This window comes from Cyclopterus lumpus, chromosome 17, assembly GCF_009769545.1.
Source record: "Cyclopterus lumpus isolate fCycLum1 chromosome 17, fCycLum1.pri, whole genome shotgun sequence".
Taxonomy (NCBI): domain Eukaryota; kingdom Metazoa; phylum Chordata; class Actinopteri; order Perciformes; family Cyclopteridae; genus Cyclopterus; species Cyclopterus lumpus.
Genome location: NC_046982.1, coordinates 19,627,378 through 19,648,453, shown reverse-complemented (window position 1 = coordinate 19,648,453; position 21,076 = coordinate 19,627,378). Strand labels below are relative to the sequence as shown.

Here is a 21,076-nt window from a genome sequence, read left to right as displayed (position 1 = left end):
ATGGTGACATGAGTTAAATGTTTGGCTCTATTGACCTGAAGTGATTTTACAATGCATATATTTAAAGGGCCATAAATCTCCACTTCTGCATCACTTTCATTCCTCTCTATATTCACATTAATAGCCGTATTTATAGAACATTTTATTCCCCCCAAAAAACATGGCGAAAATGAACCTTTTATGGCTGTTGACAGTATATTTTTCTGACTTGAGCCTGAATTCATCCGACGTTCAGATTTCTGCTGTGGAACAATATGCAAATTAACACATATTTCGTAAGTCGGTGCCTCATTTGCATATATCTAAACATGACGTTTTTGAAAACTTGCAATCCAAAAACAGTATTGAACTATAGGTAGGTGTTAATAAAAAGTTGTGTCCTTGTCGCCCCCATATGCTCCTGGGGTGTCCCCCGAGACAAAGACTTGGAAAGCCCCCCCCCCAGCACCAAATGTAGGATAAATCCAGTTTGAATGTGAAGTCTTCATTTACCCTCCAGCGTTGGCGGCAGCAGATGGTTTCTGCTCTCGGTCCCACAGCTACCAGCTCTTCCTTCGGCTCGGGGAATAACAGGATTGGTTCATATGAACACGGCTGACCTTTTAATTAAGTACATGGACCATCGTGGCTCCGTTTTTTAATCACAGCGAAAGTTATTCTCTGTTTCAGAGTTCAGCCCAGACACGCTTTGAGAGGCCTGGAAAGGTTCTTTTACAACGACAAAAAAACTAACTGTCCAAAAGATTTTGTAAGACACCCTTACTTTTCGTCAGCCTTTTTTTTTTTTACAATAAATATATATAGATGAGAATATTGCTATTTGTTACTGACTAAATATTTCTTTCATATGGAGCTAGAATAAAAAGTTTCATTCATTATATTTTCTATTATGTACGACTATTTTAATAATGTTGGTGTTATAATAAAAGCAACCCATATGAGCTTTTGTTCAGATGTGTACATATTAGTGTTACTGGTTAAGAGTAAATAAAGATGAAACACAGCAAAAATAGAAGTTTCAGGTTCGCCTAGGGGGAAAAAAGCACTTTCAGGATGATTATCTCTCAGAAGGATGCAGAGCAAAGGTCAAAAAAGAGATCATAGAAACTTATGTGAACAGTCTCTCTGCAAAGTTTGACTTTGAAAAAGTGAAGCAGAACAAAGTTAGAGAGGTTACAGAGAATTTAGGCGAGGTCTCCAAAATGGGCATTTGGGCACATTTGGGCACCATCTGTGCAATTTGAATTTTCTCATGTACCAAACCATATATTCCACTTGTATATTACTTATGGTGTTCAACACATCCAAATACAGCAGTCTTTGGCAGCATTTGCTGACTGTAAAAGCGTTAAAGCGATTCATGTTGCTGTGTTCTTTGGCTCATATCTCGGTGATGCTTTGGTTAAATCCTCTTGCTTTTTTTGCTACCTGGCTTTTTTTCTGATAGCACCGAGCTACGGGTTGCTAGTTCCGAAAAAAAAAACGTGAAACATAAAATTATGATTAGGATATTTTAATAATTCTTTTAGTGGGTGTTGAAATGGCTTACTGGTTCTTGTAGCCCAAGTTCTGTTGTTTAATTTGAATATATCATCAATACATTTGCTCATGTTTATTGTAATGCTTGCAGTTTAACCATAATGTAAAGAAGAGTGACACTTGGATGCAGGTTAAGGCGAAAAGAAAACAACAACAACAACAACTGTACTTCATACCTTTGATATCAATGCAATTCTTGACACAGGTGTGCGGCTTTAGTCCTCCATCTAGTGGTAAGAACATCTGACTCCCCCCCCCCCCCCCCCCCCTCCCTCCTATATATCAAATCCAACCTGTTGCGCGCGTGATCTCTCTTTCACCAAAATAAAACACGAAGGAAAGAACTCATCCTGAAGTGCGCGCGGGGTGGTAGAAAAAAACACGCTCCCGAGGCGCGCGCGTGCGTGTCCAACCGCTGTGTTTGTTCCTCGGCGAACTCTTTTTGACCCCGCCGCTCACCGTGACCCACGTGAAGTGAGTCACGTCGCCGCGGCTCCGCCGGCGAAGAGTGAACTGGGATGGTGTCCACGCGCCGCTCCGGTAGCCCCCTGTGCCTGTTCCACGTCCACGTGAAGCCACGCTCCCGCTGGCTGCCGGCCACGCCGCGGTATTTATAGCCGCAACAACAAGCCGCGATCACCGCTCAAAGGAATCCGGTCCTCGCGGATCCTCCAAGGAAGCTTCCTCCGAAACCTCTGAACTCGGAACCGAGGGCTCCATCTCTGAAGGATCCACCTGCGCGCGCGGGGCTCTCTGACGATGAAGGAGTGCGCGTGTCACCTCAAGGTAAAGAAAGAAAGAAAAGAAAAGAAAGGAAGACAAATAAAGAAATGAAAAGCCCTCAAATCCATGAATCATTTCATTACTTTATTGACATGTTTTCCTGTCGCGCGCGCTGCGTTAACCCTCTCCCTCTATTTTTTTGTATTATTATTTTTGAGCATCTTATTGGTCTATTTTTACTTGTTGTGACTGCTTCTGCTTTCTGCTCTCGCGTATATATATATATATGTATATATGTATATATATATAATAATTCAAATAAACGACTGCAGACCTGCAGCTGACGTGTACAAATTGGAAGAGGTGGGGGCTGACAGTTGCTTGTGGGCTCCACAGTGTTTGCACTAATTAGAGGAAAACAGAGGATCTTTTAATGCATAATAAAAAAGAGCCATGCAGACGGAGCAGTAATTGTCACCTTGTGTATTGACACACTGCAGCGACGCTCTCCTCTATAAAGCGACGCCACCAATGCTGCAGCCACGTGATGATTCATCTCGTCTCTGTTTGTGTAAGTGACCCACATGTCGGAGGAAACTCTTCAGCGTGTCGCACCTGCTGCTTTCTGAAGGTGTTGCCCGCGTTTGATGCACGGAGGATTTTTTTTATTTCCGATGACACGGGGTGTGTGGGTGTGTGTGTGCGCGCGTGTGTGTGTGTGTGTGCGTTTGAACTCGAGGCTCGCGCTTACAATCGGAGGCGGCCCCGCCCATCAGCAGCATCGAGCTGCGGTCCAGCCAACTGCGTTAGCTGACCCCGTCGCCTCTGCAGGCTTTCGGGGCGCTGCCGCTGCCTTTGGGCAACTCATACTGAGTCCAGTTCATTATCTGAGGACCCCCCGCTGGTGCTGCTGGTGTGTGAGTCACGGAGTCCTTTTACTTCAGCTCTCCCACTCTCGGTTGTCTTCTTTTCCAAAGTCTTCTCCCTGGGAACAACCTGGTTCCATTTGTCTCTGACTGGCTAATCTCAAAACTTCACCTCCCTCCTATTTCTCTGTCTCAGTTACACACACACACACACACACACACACACACACACACACACAAAAAGCAAGAAAGCCGAGCTTTCAATGCTTTTTCAGATCAAATCTCACCTCTCTGACCCAATTTCTGCACACCATCTTATTCCACTTGCCAATTGTTTAATTACTGGCAGTGTATTTCTGCATGGCTGCTGCTTTTTAAAGCTTGTGTTTTTGTCCTTGTCTTCCACAAATATCCCAGATTGTTGAGGTGATGGTTTAGTAAAGTACACAGTTACACGCTTGCATTCTTTCTGAATTCAAGCTGCACTGGTTAGCAGCAGCTTTTGGTCTCGGAGCCGTCAGTTTATCTGCCTTCAATAAATTGTAACACTATACAGTCAGCGAAATAATCCTATCCTCGGTATCCGAGACAGGTACACTGCTGGCGTTCGTCCTCTGGGGACCATATGGCGGTCCATTCTGGAGGATAGGCTGGTGGAGACGTCTCAATCTGGACCAATGTGGTAGACATTGCGGTCCCTAGAGCTGAGCTTCTATCGTGGATATAAATAGACAAACGGAGAGGGGGACAGGATGTGAAATGTTTCATGTGTTTCACCACTTTTCCGCTCATGAATGGGTTCCCTCCTTTTCTTCCATTTTGTCTCGTTTGCAGCATTATGGTGAAACCGCCGACTCCCGTCCTCTGTAGAGATGCTCACCGGTTCAGACCAGTCCCTCTCCCGCCCCCTCACGCCCAGCCTCCAATCTCCATCCGGCTCCGGTCCAGGTGGAAGCATGTACGTCCAGTCCTCCCTGTCCCTCCCCGAGCCTGAGGCCTGGAGGAAGCCCGGCTCCGCCACCCCCCGTCACGGCCTGGCACAAGGAGCCCGCTCCAGCTCCCTGCAGGTCCCCCACGCCCTCCCGGAGTACATGGGGCTGCCCCCTCGGGCCGCCAGCTGCGACGTGCCTTGCGGCGAGGACGAGGGCTCGTCCGATCAGGGCTCGGGGTCGCTGAGCCCCCACGGCATGCAGCGGCGGCGCGGGGGACTCGTGGAGCAGAAGGACATAATCATGGCTCACCAGGCTCACAAGATCCAGAGCACGCCGCAGGCCCGCAGGAAGGAGTGGGAGTGAGTATAAAAGAGATTCAGAGGCAACGATTCCTCCTCAAATTGCATGTTGTAAAGATGATGCATCTCCGTGGATGAAGGTAAAAAGAACACGTTCAAGGTCAACGGCGCTCATTACAAACAGACAAATAACTACATCTTCAACTTTAAACGAGGTCCAAGACTATAAAATATCCTTCTTCACGGCCGACACTTTGACTTGTCATTACAGGAGAAGCATGGGTACAATTAATAATATTAATGATCGCTCCGTTCCATCCAAGTGTCCCGATTTGGTTATTGTTATTAATTGCAACCTGTTCTCTCTCTCTCTCTCTCTCTCTCTCTCTCTCTCTCTCTCTCTCTATCGGAAGTCGATTAAAAATACAAATCAATACATTACCTTTTTTTTTTGATGAACATCGGGTTCAAGGACTTCGGGTAAAGGGAAAGGTGGAGCTTGAATCTCTGAACCCACGGAGAATTATCACCCAACTTTTTTTTAAAAACATCCTCAAGCTCATTGTTTTTTGTTTTATGGCTCACAGCTTCACTTGTTTTGATTCGCTCTCGGAGCTCTCGTCATCCTCGTTCCCATGCTCCTTGAAGACCTGGAGGACGTGGTGTGCAAGGTGTCTGCTGCTTGTCCCCTGAAGAGGCTCAAGGCCTCGGCTCCACACCCCGTTCTGTTGCTTTTACCTGAGCTAATATGACCCCCTACTTCTCCGCTGGTGGCCTCCGTTATTACTGACCTTTACTACAGCCCAGTAGAGGGCGGAGCCTGTGTGAGTGGAAAACGAAGGTTACGATATTGTAACCCAAGTTCTACAAGCACAGGCGGAGGGCAGACTTTTAGTTGAGATGGTTACACAGAGCTTTTTGCAGCGGAAGAGCCAAACATTTCCCTCGGGGGGTCGGAGGAGACCAAATGAGAGCTCAGGGGGGAGCTGATAACATCCTGTAAGTGGGCAGAAAACCACTCAGAATGAAAGCCAACGTCGCTCCATGTCTGTAAATAAGAAATGTTGGCCATCACGATGTCTTTTCAGCTTTTTTCCACTTCTCCCAAGTGGCAGAACAATTCAAAAGATTAATGCAAGTTTAACTTTTGCAATAAAACCTAATTACACACATATAATGTATAAAAGAGTCACGTCAACTGGCAAAGGGAACTTGACTTGAATGTAATGCACACGATTATTACATGAAAGGTCAAAGCTGGCATTGAAATGGCTCAAATCTGAAGGAACCTCGTGGATAGTGAAGAAGTTTGAGCTTTGATACACACACACACACACACACACACACACACACATATGTTTCTTAAGAGCGTGATTGAAGTGAAGCTAAGTACAGGACTCGCATTAGTCAAGTCCACAAAGCGACAATACAAATAGTCGGTAGAGGTCAACAACATCTTCCAGAGAAGGATTGAAAGGTAACCTGTGGAAGTGAGTGTTTTTTGTTGTTGTTTACTTCATTTTGTGTGTCTCGGCCTTACAAATGTTTGTTCCATGTGTTTTCCTTGCATTGTTTACGTCCTACCTCTGCTCGCTAGTCGTCTCCTCCTTCCTTTCCTTAGTGGACGACACTGCTACATTTCTTTTTGTTTTTTTCCATCTCCTCCAATTTGTTGACGAGTGGAATAATGTGACCGCGTATCGCAAGAGCTACGAAAAACCCCGCTCTCGGGAAAAAAAAGGACGCGTCTCAGTGCTACTCGGGGTTCAAGTGTTCAGCCGATGGGGGCGATTACTGGATAAAGTGTGACGCTCGTTAGTGTGGTTTCCGTTGCCTGGCTACCGAGCCCTCGGTCTCAGATGGCGCTTCCATATAGGAGCGATATATTTATACGTATAGCAGCTTCCTTTTGTTCCCCGGGCATTGTTATCGTTCCACCGGTGATTCACCAGAATCAGTTCCCCTGCTGCTTTCATCAGTTGAATCGACGGTTGTGGTTGTTGTTGTTGTTGTTGTTGTTGTTGTTGTTGTTATTTTTAATGCCTGTGTAACGTAATCACACACTGGATGGCGTTATTAATGGCTTTGTTATGTGAACTTTTTGAACTCTGGAGCCACATCGCTCTGATTAATCCGCTTCCCACCACTCGGATGTGGAGTGGTACTCCATCAGTGTGACCCCCACCCACCCACCGACGACCCCCGGCCTCCTTCCTACTTCCTCTGATTTCTCTGCACCTCCACCTCCCACTCAAATCCACCTTACTGACAATCCCCTCTCTGGATCTCCATCTTTCTTTCTTTCTTTGCCCCCTTGCTCTCACGCAGAGACGCTCAGAAGACGAGACGTCGCGTGTCAGTGTTTCGTCCTCGATGGCCAACGTTTGCATATCCTCATATTTTTTTGTACCTGTAAGTGTTGAATGCGTGAGCCCTTTAAAAAGGTAGAAGTCATCAGAGGAGGGGCCCAAAAAGAATTAACAGCTGCACATGTATTGTGGTTATTTCTCCATTAGGGGATGCTAGGGAATCAGAGTAGAACCAGCACATGGCGTCTCCAGAGCTCGGCTGCTGAATTTGGACTTTGTTGATTTTTAAGACGTTGAAATATTGGAGACATTTTGAAGAATTGTCGGATGAAAGTAACTGAAAGTATAACAGTTAAAAGTGATATTGAATTTCTGCATAATATGACTTTTTCCCCACAAAACAGAAACTTTCATTGTTGATGCAACATTTAAAATGCACATTTCTATTCAGGCGTTAATCTGCAGATAATCAGATTTCTTAACAACAACGTAAAACATATTTCAAGGTAAAAAAAAATGTGCACGGTGTCACGCCCGGTCGGCGATGATATAAGTGGCGTTTATTGGTCGAATGCAACCGACACAACTCGGGTATGAGGGGATGTCTGTTGCTAGGCAACAGCGAGGGGAAAAAAAATAAAATGCTTAAAACCACTCCAGTCGGATGAAAAAAAAAAGCCTGTCTGCAATTATGTAAACGCTCTTCAGAGTTGTGGCACAAAGTAAAAGCCCATTAACGTTTCAACTCGCGGTGCACGTCGCGCCTCGACTTCGTCCGTCTTCCAACGCAGCGTTTTCTGAAGACGCCGTGTTCCTGCTGGACGTAAAAACACGTGGCTTTTCACATCAAAGGCCCCTAATTCACCCCCTTAATCAAGCTCAAGTGGGGGCCCCCTTTTTCTTCTCCGATGAATGCATTGTTCAAACTTGTTGGTCGAAATTTGAGACGAGCTTCTCTGCTTTGATCCGCTAACAGTTCACACGGCTATTTTTAGAAGCCTGTGAGTAGGCTGTGAGCCAGAGAGACAAAAGCCCAGGCCCTCCGAAAAGCAGACTAGCTCACAGGACTGTGAGTGGCGGAGCCGTACACAGGCAGCAGCTTCTTGTTAGTCCAATGACCCTGATGGAGGAGAAGTGTGTGTGTGTGTGTGTGTGTGTGTGTGTGTGTGTGTTGGGAGGAAGTGATTTCTGTAGGAAGAGGTTGCTCCATTGTACAACGTGGCTTTTGTTGGCAGAAATGAAAGAAGCAACGGCGCAGGAATTCAAGAGAGCTATGTCGCTATGGAAACAACAGCAAAGAGAGAGCAAGAGACACATGCGCGCACGTGCACATGCACACACATCATGCACAGAGAGATGTACTGTTTGCAAAGATGGACACATATTTTGTTGTTGGTTCACAAACAAGTCGTCGTTTTTTATATATATCATTTTTGCAGTAATGAAGGCTTATGTGTAAAAATGTAGTTTGTTTGTTTTTAAAAGTGAAGATGTATGTTGCAGATACTTTTATGTCACCCCCTCTCATTTACACAGACGGGTCAGTGGGGCCCTTTGGGTGCTGCCCGCCCGCTTCATGCAGATTAGGACCAGAGAGTTTCTGGAGCTCGGGGACTTATTCATAGATCCGGTTAAATCAATGTTTTTTTTCTCCCTTCTTCTCCCCGAGATCTCGACTTGTTTGCCGAGCATAAATTTGTCACTCTCTCTTGGCTTGCTTTTGTAATCCCCCCCCCCACACACACACACACACACACACACACACACACACACACATACACTCCCCCCCTCGCTGCCCGTCTGCACACTTCGATACCTGCATTGTGCTGCTGCACACGAGTCTGTGAGGCAGCAGAAAGGATATCACGTGGCAGGTTTTTTTTTTTACTGCGTTTACTTGACGTGATTCAGCCACGATTGGATAATAACGCCGTCCGTGAGGGGGGGGGGGGGGGGGGGGGGGGGTCTGAAGTGGTCATCTTAGAGTGAAAAAGACCCCCTTTTTGTTTCTTCTTCTCTGCTCCCTCCAAAAAAAAAAAGGGAGCAGCCCTATACGATCTATTTCATGCTCTATTTTTACTCCAATGTTAGCACACTGGCCCAGTTTTTAAAAGATTGTTCTACTAGTGCAAGTCTGTCTCCATTAATGAAAATATGACAATGCTGTCTGACTATCAGATGTGTAGGCCCTGTTCTATAAATCACCTTTCAGGTCATTTATTTCTGCTCGCTGGCTCTCATCCACACACACACTTGTGGTCTTTATATCTGTGCATTGTCTCTCCTTGAGTATTACACATATTTCCACACCCTTTTCTCCTGCCTCTGCACCCACGAACATATTTACATAAGAGTTTTTGATACCCACACAGCCTGCTGTATATAAGCTCTTTTTTACTCATTTTTTTTTAGAGAACTGTTTTTTGTTCATCCTCAGCAAACTCTAATTGCTATGGTTACAACATATATGTCCCTCCTTCTCATACCAGCCTTCATTCAGATGAATCTCCATCATTAAATATCACTGTGGGAGGGGCCTGCTGGTGCTTATGCGCTCGTGGCTGCGTGCGTATACTCATTTTTTTCCCCCAGCAGGTGATATGACTGTGAGATGAAACCTGGCGATTAGAGAATAACTTTTCATTTTATTTGTTTCTTCTTTTCTTATTCAAAGACAACAATCTGAGATCTTCCTCTTTTTTTGTTGTTGTCAAGTTTACCGGCTCGAGAAGATGCGTAAAGTTGGCCAAGACTTCCCTCGGATCTCTCTCTCCGATGAGCACAGAGTAGTTGTTGATCACGCAGCTGCCGCTTTGTCAGATCCAAAAGAGCTGTTGATAGAAAATCGATAGGTGTTCAGTCGGTGGATCTGTTTTTCTTCTTCTTCTTCTTCTTCTTCTTCTTCTTCTTCTTCTTCTTCTTCTTCTTCTTCTTCTTCTTCTTCTTCTTCTTCTTCTTCTTCTTCTTCTTCTTCTTCTTCTTCTTCTCCTCCCTCCGCCGCCAGCAGCGTTGAGAGAGACGCGCATTAAAAGTTGCCCAGAGCTGATTGTAACGCGCAGAGATGACGAGGTCTTGCAGCGTGTTCACCTGATTCGTCGTTAAGTAAATGGATGATTTTTTTTTTTTTTCCCCACCTAAAATATTAGCCAACTGAATGATATAATCCGGGGTTTTTTTCTTCCTTTTTTTTTCTTGTGGATATATGGAGTGATAGGAATCTGCAACTTTTGGGGAATCTTGACGCTCGAAAAGCTGTCACCGGATTAAAGGTGGATCCTTTTTCTTTTCTCCACCCCCCGCCCCCCTCTCCCCCTCAATGTAGCTTCACTCCACATTTTCGAAACTATCTTAAAGCCGGTGGTGTCCTCCTCATCTCTTTGCAGAATGGCTCGGTTTGGAGACGAGTCCGCGCCCAGCACGGTGGACTCCGGAGATGGGGACTTGGAGCGCGGCGGCGGCGGCGCGGAAGGACAGGACGCGGCGGCGGCGGCGGAGGCGGCGGCGGCTGCGGGGCTCTCGGCTTCCATCAGGCAAGCCAAGGCGCAGCGGGCCCGGACCATGGCCATGTACAACCCCGTCCCCCACCGGCAGAACTGCCTCACCGTCAACAGGTCGCTCTTCATATTCGCGGAGGACAACTTCATCAGGAAAACCGCGAGGCGATTCATCGAGTGGCCATATCCTTCCGCGAGAAAACGTGTTTTTAAAAGTTCTCTTTCTCCCTCCCCCTCCAGTTTATTATAGAGGAAAGCGCATGTTGTGAGTTCAGCACCACGGACAGCGACATGCAGCATTTAAAAACACAACTCCCATCCACTCACACGTGACACAAGGACAGCTTCTTGAGTGCAATCATCATTTGATGTCACATAGAGACCTTGAGGGGGGCCCTGCACCCTCTTTGTTTAGTATTGGCTTTTCTGCATAATGGTCTCCAGCTTATAGTTAAATCATAATATTTAATTCACATGAGTTTAACCCTCTCCTAGTTCTGCTCAGCCAACGTGCCTCGTTTTTTTTGTTCACCCGTGGGCTCCATGTGCTCCGGCGTTGGCAGCAGACAGAAAGTTAGCATGTGGTGATGATTAGAAGCAGCTCTGCTGGCTGTGTGGGGGTGGCATGTGGGCACATCTCTGCCGCCTTATAGCGCTCATCGGAATATGAACCTGGCCCACGAGTAGGTGTCGGTTCAAATCCACCAGCGCTTCTTCTGCTTCCTGCTGCAGCATCGTCGGCCAACAACCGTTTCTCTCTCTCTCTCTCTCTCCTGAACTTCTGCAGCTCTCACAAAAGATTACCAGGGACATGCAATATATATATATATATATATATATATATATATATATATATATATATATATATATATATATATACATGTCATATATGCACAGTCAGACAATTACAGGCCAAACATCAGAATAGTGCTATACTTGTCTTGCTCACTTACATCAGTTTGTTGTTGTTTGCTTTAATCAAGAGATTCCCTGATAAGTCGTGTACATATTTAGACGTTTCTAAAGCGTGATCAAGTTCGACAACATCACTCGGTTGCCATATCTACCCACTGCTCCTCCTGTCTTACACCCCCCCCTTCGGTGCAGCGTGCCAGTCTCCCACTGTTACCTAACCGCAGGCTCTGTGTGGTGTGTGGGAGTGGGGCGAGTGGTCAAGACTATAGCTGGCCAGGCAGCGCGGCAATGTGGCTGTCGGTATCACGGAGGTAGAGGCATGTGGGAGAGAGCTGGCCGGTGTGGTTCTGTGGTGGTATCGTGGGCTGTGGAAGGCAGCACATGTCACGCCACTGACTGGGGCGAGACCCAGATATCGCTCACAGCGTCCAACTTTCGGAGATTTGCGAGTGCAAAAACTGATTCATGCGCATTCATTGCAATGGTGGTTCTTTGGTTGTATATGTTCCTGCACAGAGTGTGGTGTTCATCACAAGTTTAGAAGAAGCTGGGACGTCTGTAGGCCGAAGACTCTGCAGCCGGAGATGTTAAGTTCAAGGATTGTACTAGAACATTAACTGGCAATTGCATTAATAATTGATTCAACCCAAAACAAACCCCAAAAAAAGCAGACAAAACAAAAGATTTTTAGAGTCTTGGAAAGTGGGGTGGATAATTTTTGTTGCTATTTTCTGATGTGTTAAAGAATGGATGGAAAAATCTCAAAAGCAATCTAGAGACTAATTCATTGTGAAAATAATGATTACTTGCAGCTGACCAGGTATTTTTTTTTTTTATGGTTTTCTTTCTACCTTCCAGACAGCCAGTGGTTTCCGTTAATTTGCATACGACATAAAGCTTTAAATAATTATCTAATCCATCAAACTCCATTAAGAATGTCACTTTGACAAAATAACTGCCGACTGGATTTGGATTTTCACATCAGTTGATAGACAGAAAATTAAACCGCAACCATTTTGAGAATCAGTTATTCCCGACGACTAATATATTTATAATATATTGTTGCATTCTAAACGTTATAAATGTCTCCAGTAAAAAAAAAACTAACATAGAAACAGCCATAACAAAAAGGCAAAAGTAGAGCCCAGATAAACCCACCATGTCACCCTGTTCCATGTTTCTCAGATTTGTATACTAAACCAAATTAAACAGCTGCTTAGAAGATCAGAAAAATACATTAGAAATATATTTATTAAGTATTTCCCACTTCAGCTATTTTCTGTCTTCAATGGCAGCAATGTGGACCTGTCAATGTGAGTCAGTGTGGGTCCCAGAGGCCCCCCCCCCCCCCCATCGCAGCACTCCTCTGTGAGTCACTGACCTTGTTTCACTGAAGGCAGGAAAAATTAATAACACGGAGCAGCTGCCTCATGGGAACTCCAGGGGACGGAAAGTCGCACCGGGCGACAAGTGTCGGTGCACATATAGTCACTCGCGGCGCAAGCCGGGCTACGTACGGTGTCCACGGGGGCCCGTGCACGCACGCACACGTACAGACAGGTGTTCCAGCCGCGAGGAGAAAATATAGAAATGACTGAAAGCTTCAAAAGCTACCGAAAATGTGCACTCGGACACGTAAGTTTTGAATTTGGAGTCACACCAAAATGTGCTCTAACGTCCAGGTGTGACTGCACAAATCGGTCTTAAAACAAGTTTGTGCAGAAATCCACTTGTGAAAGATTTTTGGATTGGCAGATTTGAGAGGTTGAGATCAGTGATTTGTGGTTTATCCTGAAAATAAATGATTGAAGTAAACATAAATGTTTTAGTATTTTAAAGCTGCGACTAATGTCCCATAAAGCCCAAGGTGACATCATCACACTGATCTTATAAGACACAAAAGAAAAGCAGAAAAAAATTATGTTCAACATTTCTGTAAGGAAGAAATGACTTCCAACGGTTAATCGATTACCAAAATAGGTGGTGATATTTTTGCGTCTGTTAATTGGCTAATCAATGTATTTTAGTATTTGTATTGTATGAAGTATTTTAATGGACGCTCTAAAATTGTGTTGTCAGTGGGACGAGGACCGGTCGCTGTCAGGGCCGAGGTCACTTCCCCGCTCATTCCCTCCCTAACCATGCCTCTTTCTCCCCTTCGTCACTTTTAAAAGCACGTTGCCATGGATACTGCACTCTCTCTTAACAGATTGCCTCCAACACCAGAGAATATGAACCATGCCATAATTCATCTGTCATGTAATCACCTGTCTATGGGAGTTTTTTGTTGTTGTTGAACTAAACCACACACAAATGCACTTTGAGGTATTAGTGGAATATAGAAAGAACATTATATGTATATATATATATATATATATATATATATATATATATATATATATATAAAGACCACTAGTGTATTAGACATATGAGCTTGTAGAATATGCTGATTTTGTCGAACTGTTTGTGTAATGATGCACCATGCATTGTCATCTGTGTGTCTTTATGTGTTTAGTGTTGTAAGTAAAAGTGCTTTCCTTAACTTTTGTGGCCTTTACACCTTTTGAGTACATGATCCTGGCCACCATCACCGCCAACTGTGTCGTCCTGGCCCTGGAGCAGCACCTCCCCGGAGAGGACAAGACCCCCATGGCCAAGAGACTGGTGAGGACGGCGTCGGTGTGAGATACAGATACGAAAGCGAGCCACAGAGTTTGTGGAAGTCGCATTGTTAAACTGCAGAAATCATAAGAAAAAAGTAATGTCTGAATACCCCCCCACACCCCCCCCGAAGCAAATCCTCCCTCTCAGTTCAGGGTGCAGACTTCGCTGTTGGCGTGAAGCATTTTAAGAAGTTGGTGGAAAAGAAATGGTTTAGTAAGAATACTTTTTTTTTTTTTTAATGTAAGATAGCTTCCACTGTTTTAATGTCGTGTTGTGGAAAGTAGGCTAAGAGACTAAGAGCGGAGAACGTTGCTGTCCTATCATTTTTAATCACACCATTATATGTGTATATCAGTTATTAAAATTAGCTCCACCGTGACAATATTAAACGCAGTCATTTTAATTGTGGTGTTGCCACTTTTACTTAAAGGGCCAGCGTGACCTTTTTGACGGCCTCTAGCGCTGAGGAGAACTACGGTGGCTGCCGGGGGGGAAATGAGAAAAAGCAAATGTGTTAGTTTTAATTAAAGAACCAACAGGCCATAGTTTTGACTCTGCTGACCTGCTCCTCCTCGTTGTTGTTGTTGTTGTTGTTGTTGTTGTTTCCACAGGAGAAGACGGAGCCCTACTTCATCGGGACCTTCTGCTTCGAGGCGGGGATAAAGCTGGTGGCCCTGGGCTTCGTTTTCCACAAGGGCTCCTACCTGAGGAACGGCTGGAACGTCATGGACTTCATCGTCGTGCTCAGCGGGTGAGTGGCGACCGTCCGCCGGTCTCCCGTGACGACCTGGAAAGTGGGAAATGTTTGTTTACGTGTTCCCGAGCGTAACTGGAACAAATATCTGTTTCCCTGCAGCGAACACAACTTTTTTTTTTTTTTTTTTGTTGCTCTCTGACAGCGAGCCAATCAAATCAGAGCGAAAAGCGGTCGCGCTCAGACTTTTGCATTGGCAGCAGCCGTCCTCCCGTTTCTCTTTTCTTCTGTCTGGATGCTCGATGGCTCCTCTCCTCTCAGTCTTAGCTGGGAAAAGCACAGGTGTGACTAAAAAAACATCAACAATGGATCCGTTCCAGAGAGCCAGTATGCGCAATAATCGGGACCTTCGGAGCTGGCTCACGCCGTTAACATTATTAATTACAGGAATTGAGTGTTATTTTTGCTGTTGTTAATCACGATGTTACAAACTGTGCATGTTTTTAAGCAACGCTCGTCCCAGTATGTAACCCGCTCGCTGCTATCTTCTCTGCTACTCCTACAATATGATGCCTACATTCTATCGTAAAAGAAATTGCGTAACACGTCAGCCTATTTATCGAGATGGTGAGACACAACAGTGCAGATAATGTTACTGTTACAACAGAACAATGGACGCTTGAAACGGATGAGCTAACAATAGGCGCTGCCAGCCAGCCAGCCAGCTATTGTAGTCCTCGGGGCGACTGTGGCTCAGGAGGTAGAGCGGGTCGTCCCTCTTTCTGTCATTAAACTCTTTGTTTTGAGCTCCGGTGTTTGAGCGACGTTTATTTTTAGCTCTGACCACGAACAAGCCGACCGGATAAAGAGGTTATGTCCTTGGTATAGGCAAGTCTTCTGGAATAAAATGGGCCTTTTTTTTAATATATATATATATCTAAAGCGACTAATGGGACAAATAATTAAGATAAATGTGCACAAAGCCCCTGGAAATGTAAACCATAGCCCATTCTTTCACAAATCATCTCACAAATGTACAGTTTAATTTCGTAAAACAAACAGTTGGCCACTGCCGTGCGTTAGTCCAGCAGGAGTACATAAATAGTGCGTTTGTCGGGGACTATATTTTATACACATTTGGTCCTCGAGTGAGTATTTCAAGCAGCATGTGGGATCAGCAAAAAAAAAGTTCATTATAATGAAGGAACGGTGCATTCAGTGCAACAGTTTGGCACCATTGATGGGATTTTGGATAACAATGGAGGTCAATGGCTCACAGGAATACGCTCCATCAGGATTTTGCTACACAGGCTTGTAAAATTGTTGATTTATTGTCATTTCATGGGATTTGTTTACAAGTAAAAACTACGGGGAGGGGCCGCCTCCAAAATGCTCTCTTTTAATTTAGAAATTTTGGTTGAACTCCACGATGAATCTCAAACTTCACTGGTTGCACGAGAGAGCGTTGGAGAGAGAAAATATATGTTTTTATTATTATTTTTTTAAATGAACGCTGCAGCAACTGATTTCTGCAATTAATTTTTGAACAGGGAATTCATTTTTTTTTTTTTTTTTTACTTTACCAGGCGGTGTGTGGCTGGTGAACCGAAAGATTAATTTCGAGACTGACTGATTGTCAAGTTGTGTCGGTGCGTTCATGCGCGCGAACGCCTGCTCGTGTCGACGCTTATCAATGTCGTCGCCGAATGCGCGCTGCATTTTCTGGAAGGCTTGTAATCCACCACGTGCTGCACCTCGTGTCTGACACGCAGGTCAGCAGCGGTTAACCCCGATGGGCGGGCGAGGTCTTTATGGTTCATTTGTGGTTTGTTGAATTTTCAGAATTAGAAAACACATAAACTCAAGGAAATGTGTGGGTTTTTTTCTTCTTTTCTTTTCTTCTTCTATGGCACAGTCAGGCTCTGCAGTCAGCGATAGGTGGGTGGATAAGTGGAAAAACCTGCTGCGGTTCGCCCCCAGGACCTCTGTGAATTAAACGTGAATGCAGGGCTGTTATGCAAAGAGTATGGATGGATGGAGAAAGAGAGAAGAAAGGGAGAGTGGAAACAAAGGGTAGAAAGGACGACGGAGAAACAGAAACATACTGGGAGACTTCATTTGTTCCCTTTAAGACTGGGTTTAGGGAATTAACTGCGCCGGAGTTCAGCCACTCCTATGCCGTCTATGGCTAAGTGTGCATTATTCAGCATGCAGGGAAGATTGCTTTTGGTGTGTTGACATCTCATTTCACCCTGACACCCACATCTTTCTCCTTCTCAGTATCTCTTATTTCTCTCTCTCTCTCTCTCTCCGCCTCTTACATAAAAGGCACCTCAGCATCACGTTTACGGCCCAAACACTCGGCGACGGGGTCTCGTCTTTGATCTTTGATCTGGAAAGCGTGGAGTCGGTTTTAATCGTCTTCTTCTGAACAGTTGCAAACCTCCGCCGGTCGCTCTCTGCAATTCGACTCGTTGGCCAATCCGTTTGCTTTCAGATCCTTCAATAAATGGCGAGAAATGAAGCAGCGTTTGTTCGAAGCAACAGCTCGTTATATTCACCGGCCTCTGGCGAGTCGTGGGTATAAAACTGGGGTTTGATCTACATTGCTGGAGAAACACATCTGGAAATAGATTTTATTTATTTATTCACAGGCATTTCGGGATAGTTTGTGATTTAAAAACCTTAGAAACTACATATGCAAATGCAAAGGCTTTAATAATTTGATGTATTTAATTAGTAGTTTCCTACAGCTTAAACTTGCCTAAGTTACAATGGTTAAAAATGTATTTTTTGTGATGTAAAAACTATGAAATATACATAGAAACGTACAGAAACAAACATAATCCACGTCTCCGTTGGCGAAAATGAATGAGCTGCTTGTCTGTTTTAATATTTTAGTTCAGCTGTGAAGCTGTTGTAACCAACCAGATGACCGTAGCTGCCGGAAACGGTTGTTTTTTTACCATTGAGCGTTCAACATGTGAGTGTTGCTATGAATAGAGATTTGGCGTAGGATAGTGGTTCAAGTTGCGTAACAGTTTGATGGAGTTCAGCGCAAGCCAATTACAGTCCTCCAAAAACACATCGGTGGGACGTGTGTCTTACATAACGATCGTTGTCATCATTGATTTTCATCATTGAACAGCTACATTTACCAGCCACAGTTACCAGCCACAGTTACCAGCCACAGTTACCAGCCAATGGTACCAGCCACTGTTACCAGCCACTGTTACCAGCCACATTTACCAGCCAATGGTACCAGCCACTGTTACCAGCCACTGTTACCAGCCACATTTACCAGCCAATGGTACCAGCCACAGTTACCAGCCACATTTACCAGCCAATGGTACCAGCCACATTTACCAGCCACATTTACCAGCCACTGTTACCAGCCACATTTACCAGCCAATGGTACCAGCCACATTTACCAGCCACAGTTACCAGCCACAGTTACCAGCCACAGTTACCAGCCACAGTTACCAGCCAATGGTACCAGCCACTGTTACCAGCCACTGTTACCAGCCACTGTTACCAGCCAATGGTACCAGCCACAGTTACCAGCCACTGTTACCAGCCACATTTACCAGCCAATGGTACCAGCCATATTTACCAGCCATATTTACCAGCCACATTTACCAGCCACAGTTACCAGCCACAGTTACCAGCCACATTTACCAGCCACTGTTACGAGCCAAAGTTACCAGCCACAGTTACCAGCCACATTTACCAGCCACAGTTACCAGCCACATTTACCAGCCAATGGTACCAGCCATATTTACCAGCCACATTTACCAGCCACTGTTACCAGCCAATGGTACCAGCCACATTTACCAGCCACAGTTACCAGCCACATTTACCAGCCAATGGTACCAGCCACATTTACCAGCCACATTTACCAGCCACTGTTACCAGCCAATGGTACCAGCCACATTTACCAGCCACATTTACCAGCCACAGTTACCAGCCACATTTACCAGCCACATTTACCAGCCAATGGTACCAGCCACAGTTACGAGCCAATGGTACCAGCCACATTTACCAGCCACAGTTACCAGCCACATTTACCAGCCACAGTTACCATCCACATTTACCAGCCACATTTACCAGCCAATGGTACCAGCCACATTTACCAGCCACAGTTACCAGCCACAGTTACCAGCCACATTTACCAGCCACTGTTACCAGCCACATTTACCAGCCACTGTTACCAGCCACATTTACCAGCCACAGTTACCAGCCACATTTACCAGCCACAGTTACCAGCCACATTTACCAGCCACAGTTACCAGCCACATTTACCAGCCACTGTTACCAGCCACATTTACCAGCCAATGGTACCAGCCACATTTACCAGCCACTGTTACCAGCCACATTTACCAGCCAATGGTACCAGCCACATTTACCAGCCACAGTTACCAGCCACAGTTACCAGCCACATTTACCAGCCACTGTTACCAGCCACATTTACCAGCCACTGTTACCAGCCACATTTACCAGCCACTGTTACCAGCCACATTTACCAGCCACTGTTACCAGCCACATTTACCAGCCACAGTTACCAGCCACAGTTACCAGCCACATTTACCAGCCACATTTACCAGCCACCAGTCTACTAACTGGTGACCTGGTTTCCTGCCACCTATCTGACACATTTTCTGGTAGCACATATGCTCCACTCTGTCACACACACACACACACATACACACACATTCTGGTGGCACGGTAAAAGTAAGTCAGACTTAAAAGAAAACGCACATGTGTCATAGAGGCCGGCTGGGAATCAAATCGAGGCCACTGGGCCAGCGCTGGCGGCGTTCATTACATTTCATATTAATGAATTGGTAGAAGCGAGTCCGCTGGGACGCCGAGCTCAATTAAAATCCTTAATCTGACTGACGAGTGTGTAGCAAAACGGAGGCAGCTGGAACAATTTACCTACAAACCAATTTAATTTGCGGATTCCTAAAATGGTCAATTAGGTCCTGCGGCAAACAGATTGGCACAGGTGGGCACGATGCTTCGATTAGCAATAAAATGTCTCCTACATTTCGCGCGCGGGCGCGTGTGTGTGTGTGTGTGTGTGTGTGTGTGTGTGTGTGTGTGTGTGCTTGTTACTCCATTCACAAGGCTGAAGGTGGAGTGTTGCCAGTGGACCTGTTGCCCTTGTGTTGTTAGGTTAACTCCCCGATCGGACATGAACGTTATTGATCCCCGGGCGTCTCTGTCGGCTTCCTGGCTGCAATGAAGGATATCAGCTTCCACTTGTTGCCTCGCTGTCCCTCTCACACAGTGTGACACTTTGCTAAAAAATCATTGCTCTTCATACAGGATGAATAATACAACTGGGTGGGAGTTAGGAATGATTCATTAGCCATCTGGGACAAAGACAGACGCACAGGAGTGAGTCTGTACCATTTAATGTGTATTTGTATCAATGCATTAACCCGTCGGGGGGTGGGGGGGTCCCCGGGGCTAAATATTGCTGTCCCCGCCCCATCAACCATGTTCTGGGAGTTGTGTATGTATTTACCTTGTCGCCTCCGAGTCCCCATCCAGTACAGCACACACAGCGAGTACATGTAAATGTAGTTATTTGCCTGGAGACCCAAAAACAACCCACCAGTGCTGGATCATTACACCCATGGCCCCACTTTCTCTGTGTTGTGTGTGTGTGTGTGTGTGTGTTTGTGGTGATGTAATTAACATTAATTTATTTAGGAATACACACCATGTGCGCAAGATATAAACAAAGCTAATTGCAGTCTTTAAACCATGATTCAACATTGAATTCAATTAAAGACAAATTAACACTCTTAGTGTTCCTGAGAGGCTTTTTGGGGCCCTTGGAGCCGGTTCCTCCAGCTGTTAGTGAGTTGAAACTATATCATATATTAGTATTATAATATATTACATATTATATACTATATATATATATATATATAAAACTATATTCAAAAATATACCTCAATTTATAAAGCAGCTTTTGTGCTGAACACGTCATGCCGAATTACCGTCAGTTACGTTAGCATGAACATTCTCATTAATTGAATATATTGTTTTGTTTAATATAGTTTGAAACCTCCTATAATTTTTTTTTAAAGTTAAGTTTCAGTTTACGTGCAACTCGTCGATGGCTTTTGATTGGCTGGTGCTACAGATGTTTCCATCAATGTACACATTAGTAAAGTAGTCACTAGCTAAAGCGTTACTAGCGCTTGCTAGGTAGAGTTAAACTAGCGAGTAGTTTGCAAGAATTTAAAAGGGTTTTGCTCTCAAAAATGTGTATTTTATGATTTAAAATTTACAAACAGCTGGTGCAACATAATCCTGGAGATCTGGGCTCCAGACATTTGCAGTTGAAAGTGTTTTCCCACGACGTCATTGACTCAGGAGTTAAGATTAACACTTGGAGATCTCTTGTTCTTTGCCAGGTGTTTCCTGCAGTGTTCTTAGCTTAAATGCTATTGTTTCTAACTAGAAACAATAGCTTCTAGTCCCAGGTGGGTTTCCTTTTCCATTATTCTATGGCTGATAGTGAAGAAACGTGTTTAATATGTAATCCCAATTCAACAGAGCAGTAATAACGTCTCCATTAGACGCACGGTTTATGTTTATATTCCCGATTTTAATTCAAAGCC

General features: G+C 44.9%; 1 protein-coding gene across 1 annotated transcript in view; it reads left to right on the top strand.

The window, feature by feature from the left end:
- The first annotated feature begins 4,309 nt into the window (after positions 1–4,309).
- The window catches only part of LOC117746102 (voltage-dependent R-type calcium channel subunit alpha-1E-like), a 45,356-nt gene continuing 28,589 nt past the window's right edge, over positions 4,310–21,076 (top strand). Inside the window, exons 1-4 of the mRNA XM_034554951.1 lie at positions 4,310–4,419; positions 10,052–10,345; positions 13,636–13,741; positions 14,353–14,492. Coding sequence (XP_034410842.1) covers positions 4,316–4,419; positions 10,052–10,345; positions 13,636–13,741; positions 14,353–14,492 — 644 coding nt within the window. The 5' untranslated portion in view covers positions 4,310–4,315. The remainder of the gene's footprint in view (positions 4,420–10,051; positions 10,346–13,635; positions 13,742–14,352; positions 14,493–21,076) is intronic.